Genomic DNA, 12,571 nt, shown 5'->3' with positions numbered 1-12,571 from the left:
TAGTTGAGTAATGAAACGTCTGCAAGAAAACAACCAAGTTCAGAGCACCAAGGATCCCATAGTTCATCCCCAAGCTACAAATATTCTGTCAAAATCATTTTTATTTATAGTCTTAACTCTATGGAAAATAAATCTTACTTGTGTTTCATAACGCAATCCTATGCAAATTACACTTGTTGAGTTCAAGGAGACTCACTAATACTGATGGGAATATAAAATTCATTTTAGTCATGTTTACACTGTCAAACATACACAGGGCATTTCCTTTTTACATTGAGTCAGTACTTCTCTTCTCATTTGTTTACTTACTGCTCCACTGCTTCATGCCCCAAAGTTGAATCTATACGGATATCATGTACAAATTCCCTTTTGCATATAAATGTGCATCATATTTTTATTTCCTCTTCTCCAAGCCTTTTCTCCTTTGGTTTGGTAAATTATGCAATACAGTTAGGTGTCAAAAGTGAATGCTTCCTAAATAAAACATATTCCCAGATCATCACTTAATGAATAATGGGAATGAAACTTTGGCCCAGCAGTCATACAAGCTTACTTTTAGATTTCTACAACTGAAAAGTTCCAGAGAAAATGATTTAATTATTTAACTAAGAGTGTTGGCTTATGTATTATTCAGAAGTAACTCCCTTGAGTTTCTTGTGATTTTGGCAGAGATAAGTGCGAACATGGGATTGTAGATTTTTTGAACATTTATTTAAATCTTGGATTCTCCAGGCCTGTAAATGAATGGGTGGTCTTATTTGGCTACATTAAATAAGATAAGCCAAACATGAGAAAAAGAAGAAACAATAATATGTTTCCAGATAACATTTGCAATTGCTAACATTTTGATGGTATGATTTTAACAGTGCCTGCACTGTTAGTTTTCCATGTGAACTAGCAGAGGCTTCTTGTAACAAAGAGAGGATTTTCATCAATTTCTCCTCCTGCCTCTCAACACTATCTTTCTTGCTGATCTGAAAGGTCCCTATTGCTGCCAGTAGCACATTTTCAGCAGGCAGCATCTTCAGGGGAAATGAAGAATCAGCAGCCTCCCTTCCTCTATGAATAGTACAAGCTTATGTTGGATCCAAAGCTTTTCTACAAATGAAAGAGGACCATTAAAATGAATCACAGAAGTTTATTGGGCTTCCTCTTAGGTTTTATTCTGTAATTGACAAATAGGTACATAAAAGAAAGCGACAGATCTCAGAAACTGTTTTTTTCTCTCTGTATGCCAAGTGATATAAGTGAGATTATGTAACTTGGAATTTAATATATACATTTTCCTTTTTTGTCTTCATTACTTTCCCTTATGTATTATGTTTTGTAGGCCTACAGACATTATATTTTAATTTTTGAATAGCAATTAGAATACCACCACCATTAAAGCCTGTGCAAAAACACACACATACACACACACTTTAAGGGCTATCTTTCATTTTTGTTCATTCTTGGGAGATGTTTTAGTGTTCTTTTAAATCATCATGTGTTGGGTGGTTTCTTTTATTTATCTTTCATTGATAGCTCTGTGATGTAACATAGATTTTATCAGATTTATAATCTTGGTTGGTTATAGATTGCACTGCATAGAGCAAGTACTGTTCCTCTATTGTTAAGTACTGAAATGTCTGTTCCTAGAGGGAAAAATATTGTGTTTGTAGGTGCTGTAGAACATCAGGATGAAGGTAAGTACTTCTTATATTTATACTGCAACTTAGTTTTCTTGGCTTATATATATGTGTGTGTGTGTGTGTGTGTTATTTATATATATATATATATATATATATATATATATATATATATATATATATATATATACACACACATACACATATACATATATATGTGGTTTTTTTATTTGTGCTGATAAATAAATAAATAAATAAATAATACACACACACACACACACACACACATATAGCATCTGTGCCACCAGATATCAGAAATAGAAGTGAAAATCAAAAGAGATCCAACAAGCCAATTTTATCCACTAACCTAATAACACTTTATGCTAATACATTTCTAGTTTCTCCATTTTTACTCTTAAGAGAATTTCAATGTGCAAACCTGGGTAGGAAATGATTACTAAAAGACAGAAAAATAAATGATAAGCCCTTCTCAATACTCAATAAGAAAAAAGCTAGTTTTAAAATGCCATCTATCAACTGCCAGGAATCAGGTGAACCTGGAGACATGCAAACAAATATTAAAATAAGTTTTTCTACCATATTTCTACCAATATAGGGCAGTATTTACCGTGCAGTAAATACGGTAGTATTCAAATATATTTTGCTAGTTTCAGAGCATCTTCCTCATGTCATTGTAGATGCCGAAGCTCTTAAATCCTGTAACAGTATAGCTATACTATGACAAGAGAGGCCACAGGAACATTAAACAACTCCAACTCATCAAGGTGTATATGTCGATCAGCTTTTTGTAGCCATCTCATGAAGCTCCCCAGTGGCTTTTCTGCAGTTAATTGTGTTGCCCAAACTTACAGTCGCCGCCATTTTTAACTAGAAATTTAAACTAACGAAAAACCATGTCTCAAATAAAGGGGAATATTAACTAGGCATGACATTTATTCTGGGTTCATAACCAAGACATAAGCATTGAAAAATTGTCAATCTTGGCTACTGGATCACATGGCTCATGCATGTAGTTGTGGGAACATAGTGTGTTTGTTTTCCCACATATCTGAAACTGATTTGCTTTTTTCTTTGTATTTAATACATAATCAGTGTGTAAATTCCAAGCCAGTTCTGCCAAGATGACTCAGATGTCTATTTCTCCTTCCTTTGTCATATTTAAACTTCATGCATCACTTGGTCAGTCACTCTGCCTTTCCAACTATATCCTATCCCTGCTTTTCGACCCGCAAAAACCTATCTTAGAGGGAAAAGAGATATTGCAGTAAGCTTATGATACACTTGGAGGAACATTACCACCCCTTGCCCTGCCTCAAAGAAGCAGCAGCAGCCTCTGTGCCAGCTCAGAGAGGCAGGTCGGGTGTTTGTAGGCTGCTTCTTTGGCACACACACACACAAAAAGAGAGCTCCGGGGGCAATAAATTATAATAGACGGCTAAATCTGCTTTGCTAGCCATTTATCAAAACTTGCCTTTGTCCCAATTATTAGGGAGAATGACTGAGAGACGTTTCCCGCCTGACTGATCTGGTGGGAGACACAAAGCCTGGGGAATCCACCCTTCCTTGCCTTCTAACACGTCCTGCACACCCCTACATACGGCCAGCGCGCTTCCCGCCGTCGCATCGGTGGCATAAGGATCACCCAGCGGGGGCGGCAAATTTGACGCCATGCCCGCTTTCTGGTTTAAGGACCCAGATTGTCGTGGGGTCAATAGGCTGACTCTGTAAACCGCTCAGAGGCGGCTGTAAAGCACTGAGAAGCGGTATATAAGTCTAAGTGCAATTGCTATTGCTGTTAAAGAGTAGGGGAAAAGCACTTGAAGAGAGCTTAAAAGCGCACTGCCTCTCCGGAGTTTTCAACTCGTTTCCGGGGTTACTTTTCCACACCCCACCCGGCTCTCAACCTCAGGAAAAACAAGGGTTTAGGGGGGCTCTGGACTCCGGACTTTTTCCCCTGCCGGACAGGCTGCAATGATAAACCGAAGAGGGACAGGAAACAGCAACACTGAGGGGCGAAGGGCAAGTGACTTCCCTCGCTTCTCCGCCAGCAGCAGCCTATCCCGCGAACAAACTTCAAGGCGGGGGTGAAAGCTGCCGCCGCATCCGCTTCCCTTCTCGGGCGGGGGGGGGGAGGAGAAGGCAAGGGGACCGAGCAGGACTAGCGGTAGGAAAGCCGCTCTCGTGCAGCGATTGCTGCCGCCGCCGCCTTTTCCTTTCCCGCCCCGAAGAGGGAAAGAGACGGCGACAACAGTTGCTCTTGCTCGGGCAATTCCCGCAACTCACCAACTCACTTACCCCAGGCGCAGCACGAGAGAAGGAAAAAAACAGCCGAGCAGGAGGGAGTCCCGAGCCAACCGCGCTCCTCCCCGCGTTGCATTTCGGCGGTAGCAACAGCGTCCCTTTCCTCTCGAGTTCGCAGCTCCGGGGGGGAACGGGAAGCGCTAAGCCTGCGCTGGCCTCCGCGTCTTGCTGCAGCGGGAGCCGATTTCCAGCGGCTTCGGGATGGTCTCGGTGCAGGGCAGCTCTGTGGAAAGAAAATAAAGAGCGCCGTGTTGGAGGTGGCGGCGCCACCTAGTGAGAGAAATGGCCACTCGCTGATCGGCGCGGAGAAGAGGGGCGGGGAGGGGGGAGCGGTCGACCCCAATCTTCGGGACTAGCTTTTCACACGGTTTCCAAACTCGTCTTCCTTCACCGGCGGGGCTTCCTGGTATCTAACCCTCTCCTCGCCGTTAGGTTTTTGGCCGTTTCAAGCGCTGGAATCCTTAGCAGCACAGATGGACTGCACTGTACTGCTTGCATTAGGGTTGCAAGGGAGCAACATCCCCCCCCCCCCCCAAATTCAGCTGTGCCTCTAGTTCAACTCAATATACAAGGTGAGGTTGAGTATTGTGATATATACATCACAGGGATGTAGCTTTCCTTTGGTCTTCTTGGCAATGCACTTTTTCTTTTCTGAACTAGCGTCCCTGAAGTCCACAGATTGATTTTAATGCATAAAGCAAAAGAGCTGACACAGCACCTCTTAGCGGTTAGAGCCTTACCTGTATCAAGCAACCTTTGAAATAATCTAACTAAGCCACAGGTAAATTGGTGATCTCTCTGCTGTCCTGCACTGCTGCAGTCTGAATTTTTGGTTGAGGCTGAAACAACTGTGCACACTGCCTACAAAACAACAGAATTTCACTACTGGATGATTTTAATGTCCAGTAACTCACTTCTCACCATCCTACTGCTGTGAGTGAAATCAGTACCAAAAGGGCTCTAAATTCAGGGCAGAATAGGTGGCTTGGCAGATTGCCTCTATGAAAAGTCACCATGTGCGAGTTGGGCAGCTGTATACATGTGTTTAATAAATAAATAAAAACACCTGACTTTTTTCTTCTTTTTACATCGTTACTTTTGATGAGAAAATAACAGAGGAAGAATGAGGATTCCGGGCTGGTCATCAGATAAACATTAACCGATTGAGCCATCTTTGTACTTACCTATTGGCTAGGGAGACCACATTATGCTTCCCTGTCAGCTCTTTGCAAGCACTATGGCTTCACAAAGCAGTTAACCTGTCAGTTACAGTTGTATCCTGGCAGGTATATAGAGTGTGACCATCACTCACCCACAGATTCTGCTTTGTTTTCAGTGTTAGAACAGAAGATTTGGGCAAATGGGATGATAAGTCTGGACGTGTGCAGAATACGCAAGAGAGTAATAGGAATTTCAGGCTGGAAAGCTAATATATGACTAATGTGTAAGCCTAACTGAGTGTTTGATATGATTAAGTAGTATTGTAAGAAAACATTTCAATATAGATAGTTCTCAACAGCAACTGAGACTAAAATTTCCATCATAAATCAAGGAGGTCATAAAGCAAGTAATCAGATGACCAGGCCCAATTTTTTACTACAGTCATTAAGCAAAACCACATGGACATTAAGTGAATACAGCTTCCTCAATTGACCTTTTGTCAGAAATTGGCTGAGAAGGTCGCAAATCACAATCTCATGACTGCAGAACACTACAAATGGTTGTAAATGTGAACTGGTTGCCAAGTGCCCAAATTGTGATCACATGATGTAGGTAGGTGGTGTGATGATCATAAGTATCTGGCCATTGGACATTTTTTTCTAATTAAAACGTGCTTTGTAAACTTAAAGGGAAACAAGGAACAGGTTAAATGTTATCACTCTATAGAAGATTATTCGTGAGCTCTATTATAACATCACCAAGTGTTCAGAAAATTTAAGAGAAAACAATTATATTTAACATTATCAACTGAATTGAACCATGACACTTCAGTAAGGACATTTCAGAAAGGTTAACAAAAGTAAAGAATGTGATGCCCTTTAAAGCAACGCATTAGAAAATGCAGTAGAAATGCTGATCTATTTGAAATGAAATTAGGGCTGTAATGTATACATACACATCTGGGAGAAAAAGACAGAATACAGCAATATGTCCCTATTGCGTTCTACAAATTTAATCTAATATATAAATACGGTATTTGAAAGTATATCTCAGTGAACTCAATTCAGTCAAATTTGTTTCAGCTCGGTTTTTTCCCCTGCCCAAAAGTGGGCAATTACTGTAGTTTTGGGCACCAATCAATTAAGTCCATTTCTTGCAGCTGTCTGGCACTTTTCTCCCTCCAAATAGGTTAGGTTTATTAATTAAAGGTTGATACGTAGCTACCTCTGTGTAATTATGTACCCATGCCATAATGATAAGATTTTGCACTACATTAATTATGTTTGTGGAATTCAAAAAGATTTTGGACATAAATTTTTAACACTAAACAAACAATAACAAAAAAGGAGCAAGGGCCCTTATTACTAAATAGATATGCCTTGTATTCTAAATTTTAGGGGGTTTAAGGCCATTTACTAAAACATTCAGGGTTTTAGTATATGATTTCTTGAAGAGACTGCATGTGATTTCTTGAGGATCAATTACATGCAACAAAAAGATTTTTCATTGGTTTAAGATTGACTAAAATGAATTAATTTATGTACAGAAAAATTATATGATAAATATCAATACAAATAGTCTATAAGGATTTGATCAGTATAAATTTTATAAGATTAAGTAATACATTAATAGCATTTAATGCAAATTCTAATGATATGTGCACTTCTATATACATATACATATACATATATACATACATACATACCAGTGGTGGGTTGCAGGCGGTACGCCCCAGTATGAGCGTACTGGAGCCTGCCCGGAGCACCGGATACCATTCCGGTATGGTGCTCTGAAGGGCCCACCCACCCGCTCAAGCTCCTTACCATGTTTTAAAGCTTTCAGCACTTCCGCAAATGTGCATGACACATACATTGCCTGCGCGATGCTCTGCCAAACAGCTGGAGCGTTGCGGAGGCTTGTGGAAGCGTCGTTTGCAACTACAATGCATGCGTGTGCCGCACATATGTGCGCATGCACCGGCCGTGTCATGTAGGCAACACTGGGCCAGTTGAAATGGGATCCGGAACCCAGCACTGATACATACATACATACACACACACACACACACACAAATACTGTATTGGTTTAATAATGAATACTCAAAGTAGTTTCAGATTATCCTACTTTGGATATTTTATATGAAAATTGAGCTCTGGAAAAAGTTCTATTGCTAGGTGAGAGAAAAAGAAGACAACCAACAGCAAGGTGGATGGCCTCAGTTATAGTGGCAATGAATGCACTATTGGGAAACTTGAAAGAACAGGTTAGGGAAAGATCAATATGGAGAAAATCTATCTCACACGTAATCACTAGGAGTTGAAAATGAGTTGATGACACTTAATCAATCTTTTGTAATGCTTAAACTAAAATTAAGCATCAAAGGCAATTCAGAGACAGGATCCAGGCAAATACAATTTTCGGCAGTCTAAGATTTCATTTTTTCTAGCAGATGCACTGAGGAAACAGGATTCTTTAAGTAATTACATTAAGGATTAGACTCTTAAGCTGCACTGATTTAGGTGAAGGTAAGATTACCTTCATACTTTAAGTGTGCAGTTGGGAGTTGGGAAAATAATTAATTTTAGAAAGTTTGTACAGGTAGGGTTTGCTTACAAACCACCTCATTTTGTAGTTACAACAGTATAAAAGAAGCCGTTTTGCAAACCAGTCCTCCCATTTACTACAGTTGCAACATCCTGTGGCCAAATGATTGTCATTTGCATGCTTCCCAAACACTTGCAACTTGCAGAGTTAATTGAGAATTTAGATGTAAAATTATAAATTGCAGTCATAAGATACTTCACTTAACAAACATAGTGTTTATCAGTGCCACCTGTCGCTAAGTGAGGACTATCTGTATGCAAACATACAATGTTATGACTAGTATATGGTGACTATCTGGACTAATCCCCGCAGTTGTCTTGACATTTTTGGAAGTAATTTGCCATTGTCTTCCTCTTAGGGCTGAGTGCGATTGGCCCAAAGTCAACCAGCTGGCTTCACAAGTAAGGCAGGACTAGAATTTATAGTCTCTCCATTTCTAATACAACGCCTTTAATCACTATATGAAACTGCATCTCATAATGACAGAATGGCATGCTACACCCAATACATTATTTTGCTTGTCCATTTTGGGAAAACTAAAGGTCATTATTAATTACATTGGCAATAAAAATCTATACTAGAACAACACTGAAATATCATTTTTTAAAATATACTCAATGTTCTCCCGAATGTGGTAATTTGACATTACCCTTCACCCAACTACAGAATTGCTGAACATCTTTCTCTTATTGAAAACTATATATAATGTAGATATACAGATTAATTCTCTAGAGAATTTGACACTTGAAGTCAAATGAATATTTAAAAAAAATTAAACTATGGTTGGAATGGCATGTGTAATGGGAAAGACCTTGGGAGACTAGGTGAATGAGCATTGCCAAGGCAACAATCAGATATGAGACAGTCAAATGTATAGGTGAATAGTGGGAGGCTTAGAAAAGACCTTTCCTAGTCTTTTGGCTATAAAGGACATGGGGGATAGAATTGCAGCTCCTCCTCATCAATGTAGTTTTACAATAAAGTGGATTAGCTCATCTAGTCATGATTCCTATCTGCTTTATCCAGCAAGGCCAATAGCATTATTGCCAAGTGACATGCTTGGCAATAATATAAAAATACAATAATTAACTTACTTGAACATATAAACCTTTTGTTTGGAAATATACATTCCCCAGTTCAGTAATATGCAAAATACTTCCTAGTTTTGTGGTTCAGTCAACCCATCCTAACCAATTACTAGCTGAGCAATGCCTTTCTTATGAGTGACTTGTTGTACAGGGCCATTAATCTTGGATAATTTAGGAAGCAGCATGTTGCATTTTTATTTTGAATTCTGAAGGCATTGCCTATGTGAAATGCTGTCATAAACATTTAGGAACTAGCAATAAATGTGTAACTGCTATTATGTAGCTATATAATATATTGCAGACATTTCCATTTGTAACTGATTCACATGCCTTCTTTGAAAATAGAACAAAGAATACAAGATACCTCTCTAGAATACATAGCAGCAGACAAATACTGCAACAAAAAAGTCAAGTTTGAGAAAAACAGATGATAACATCCAGAAGTCCATATTCAAGAGTACCAAACTACTCAATGCATGTATCCCCTTCCACAAATTTCCTATGGTGAATAAAAATAATGTAAATGAAGTGTTGCCCTATTCAGCTGAATGCATCATGTCCTCTTTAATACGGGCAATAGTAAATCTTCCAGGATGCTCAATTATTCACTAGACTCATGGTTCCCAAACTGTAATGATGGTGCCCCAGGTCACTGCAGCAAACTCACAGACACACCACGGGATATTTTACTAGTTAATGAATGAGGATGCTAGTGAGTTCACTGCAGCATGCCGGAGAATCATGGCTCACATCTTGATTTTGTGAAAAAAATACTGAGACATTAAGGTTTCTGTGAATCATCAAAGTTTGGGAACTAGGTTGTGACCACATTCCATATAACTAATGTCCCATTCTCAGTCAGAGATTAGGAGAAGCAAAATAGTAGTTATATAGCCTAATTCTAAAATGAATTACTCATAACCAGAAGATATTAAGAGTTAAATAATCTGGCTGAACACCTAAACAGTCCAAGTCCTAGTAAGGATTCAAAAGGCAAAGTAAAAGCAAGTAGGACTTGCTTCAAGTATTGAACATGATATACCAAGTAGTAGATCTATTAGGCAGTTTCATTCAAGAGTAACCAACCATTCAAATGTTTGGTATCAGCAACAGCAATTGCAGTTAAACTTATATACCATTTCATAATGCTTTATAGCCCCCTCTAAGCGGTTTACAGAGTTAGCATGTTGCCCCCAACAATCTGGGTCCACATTTTACCGAAGGATGGAAGGCTGAATGAACCTTGAGCCAGTGAGAATTGAACTGCTGGCAGTCGGCAGAATTAGCCTGCAATACTGCATTCTAACCACTGCGCCACCACAGCTCTTGTTGATGTATATTTTAAAAATAATGTTTTAGAACTCACCTGACTGTGGTATTTCTCCAGTATTCATTGAACCAGCTCACTTTCTTTCAGACTTCTGTTTAGACATAAAAAAGAGATCCTGATAAATAATTACCATTAATTTATTATTTACCAGTGTCAGTGTCACGTTTTCTAAACAACCCAGTTTTTCTCCATGACAGCTCTAATGTAGCTCTCCTTGACAATTTAATGCAGCTCTTAAAACAGTGGCCTATTTTTTAAATTTCAGGCTGGTCCAGAAACTTGAAAAAAAATAAACTATTTGCTTAATGCTAGTACTTATTAGGTAATCTTTAAATTCTTCAAATAAAAGATATTTTGCAGTTTACTTTCAGTTATTTTCAAAAATAGATAGAAAAGAGCTGGGAAAGAAGTTGTTGCAGATAGTAGGCTAGCCTTTCTAAATTTGAACACTTACTGTATTTTTTGAATTATAAGGACACACCTTTTTCCCCTCAAAAAAGAGGGTGAAAATTTGGGTGCATCTTATACACTGAATACAGCATTTTTGGGCTCCCGAAACCCCACCCCCTTTGCAAAAATGGCCATACATAGCAGTGGTGGGTTCCGGATCCCATTGCAACTGTACCGGTTGCAACGAGGCCAGGCGTCCACCACATGAACACGTGCAGCGTGCGCACATATGCACAGCATGCACATGCGTCCTTATCTCTTGCAATGCCTCTGCAATGCTACAGCTGCTTGGCAGAGCATTGCACATGCACCGTGCGCTCTGTGCACATGCGCAGAAGCGTCAAAGAGCTCAAATACAGGTAAGGAGCTTGGACGGGCGGGTGGGCCTTCCAGAGCACTGTACCGCAATGGTACCTGGTGCTCCGGGGCATACCGCTTGCAACCCACCACTGGTGCAAAGCCTTTAGAATGCTGGGGAGGGCAAAAATGAGCGAAAAACAGGCTGTTTTTTGCTTGTTTTTGCTCCCCTCTCAGCCCCCAGGAACACTCTATAAGCCTCCTAAAGGCTATGCATGTCCTTTTTGTGATAAAAAACAGGCCCGTTTTCATGAAAAAAGGGCCATTTTTGGGAGGTCTGCAGAGTGCAAATTTTTTTTAAAAATTTGCCTCTTCAAAATCTTGGTGCGTCTTATACTCCGGTGCATCTTAGACTCTGAAAAATAAGGTAAATTGCATCAGGCCTGCAACTCCTAGGATTCCCAGCCATTATGAATGTCAGATTGGAAAGACTTAAGTAGGAAAACTTTGGGCCAAAAGTTTGTTTTTGTGTCTACTACTGTTTTCATCTTAAGGACTGTCTGTTTTTGTCATTAAAATATAAGTTTAGAGTAATTTACATTTAAATCCTAAAATCCTTGATCAATTCCTCTCTATTATAATACTTGTTACAAAAGAACCCCTCCTTAGGAATACATTAACAGGCATCACAATGGCACAGAAGAATGGATGATCAGAACTGTTTCCAGCATATAAACACAGGCATTTTTCTTAGTCAGTTTTGACCCTGTTCCCATTGTATCATCTACAAATCAATTAGAGGTACGTATGGCTAATGTATGTTAAGTAGCTGAGCTTACAAGTTGGCTGTGAAACAGGAGGAGGCTAAAAGCAGATTTGGCAAATTTACTTAATTAAATTTGTTTTGCCTGTTTGCAAATAATGGAAATCACTTAATTTTTGTAAATGCCACGCCATCTCTGCATTATACTGCCAAAACAGATAAATAGAGCATTATTTTAGTAGTCACGTGATTGGGGGGGGGACCCTTCCCAGATGAACTGTATATATTCTACCTCCTATGTTGCCCTTTCTGTTCTTGCAAATTCCATTTTTCTCATTTCCAGCAATTTTGTCTTTTTCCATAAATATATATATATATTTGCTGCTCATTATTTACTGCTGGGGTGGGCAGAGGATGTGGGAAGAACATAAGATTCATAACAACTAGACTCAAGCAGGTTCTAAACTTCTGCTGAGAAGTTGACTCCAGTGGTATTTCTATCTTTTAAAAATTACATTAAAAGGAAATTAAAATTTTAATTCTCAAATTAAAATGGAAAACCTGAAATCCACAGACCACATTCAACTTTTGGCAGCAAAAAGTGGGACCAGTTATGTTAAACGTATTCTGCCCACTTTGCTTGCAGCCAAATAATTACCATGTGCGGCTGGCCTTCTAGGAACAGATTGCTCACTTCCTGCCACAGGGAACTCAGTTATCTATATTGGATGCCTGGATTGAATGGGATAGTTTTACTGTCCTTCCTTGCTTCCAACAGATCTGTTCAAGTTTGAAGGCCAATAATTCTTGTCAGCTGTGCTATATAGCTAACTATGAGGATGAGTACCATATGGCATCTACAAGCAAAAAAATTGCTGGATACAAAAACTGCATCATCATCTAATGGGGATAATCTAAGTTACGTGTT

The 12,571-nt window shown here is 39.3% G+C and overlaps 1 protein-coding gene across 1 annotated transcript in view; it reads right to left on the bottom strand.

Moving 5' to 3' along the window:
• Positions 1-4,204, bottom strand: part of B3GLCT (beta 3-glucosyltransferase) — an 86,420-nt gene extending 82,216 nt beyond the window's left edge. Inside the window, 1 exon segment of the mRNA XM_032219982.1 lies at positions 3,945-4,204. Within this exon segment, the coding sequence (XP_032075873.1) occupies positions 3,945-4,026 (82 nt within the window). The 5' untranslated portion in view covers positions 4,027-4,204.
• Positions 4,205-12,571: the final 8,367 nt, after the last annotated feature.

The sequence above is a fragment of the Thamnophis elegans genome, chromosome 6 (genome assembly GCF_009769535.1).
Source record: "Thamnophis elegans isolate rThaEle1 chromosome 6, rThaEle1.pri, whole genome shotgun sequence".
Taxonomy (NCBI): domain Eukaryota; kingdom Metazoa; phylum Chordata; class Lepidosauria; order Squamata; family Colubridae; genus Thamnophis; species Thamnophis elegans.
The sequence above is the reverse complement of the archived record's forward strand: the minus strand, read 5'-3'. Positions and strand labels throughout refer to the sequence as shown.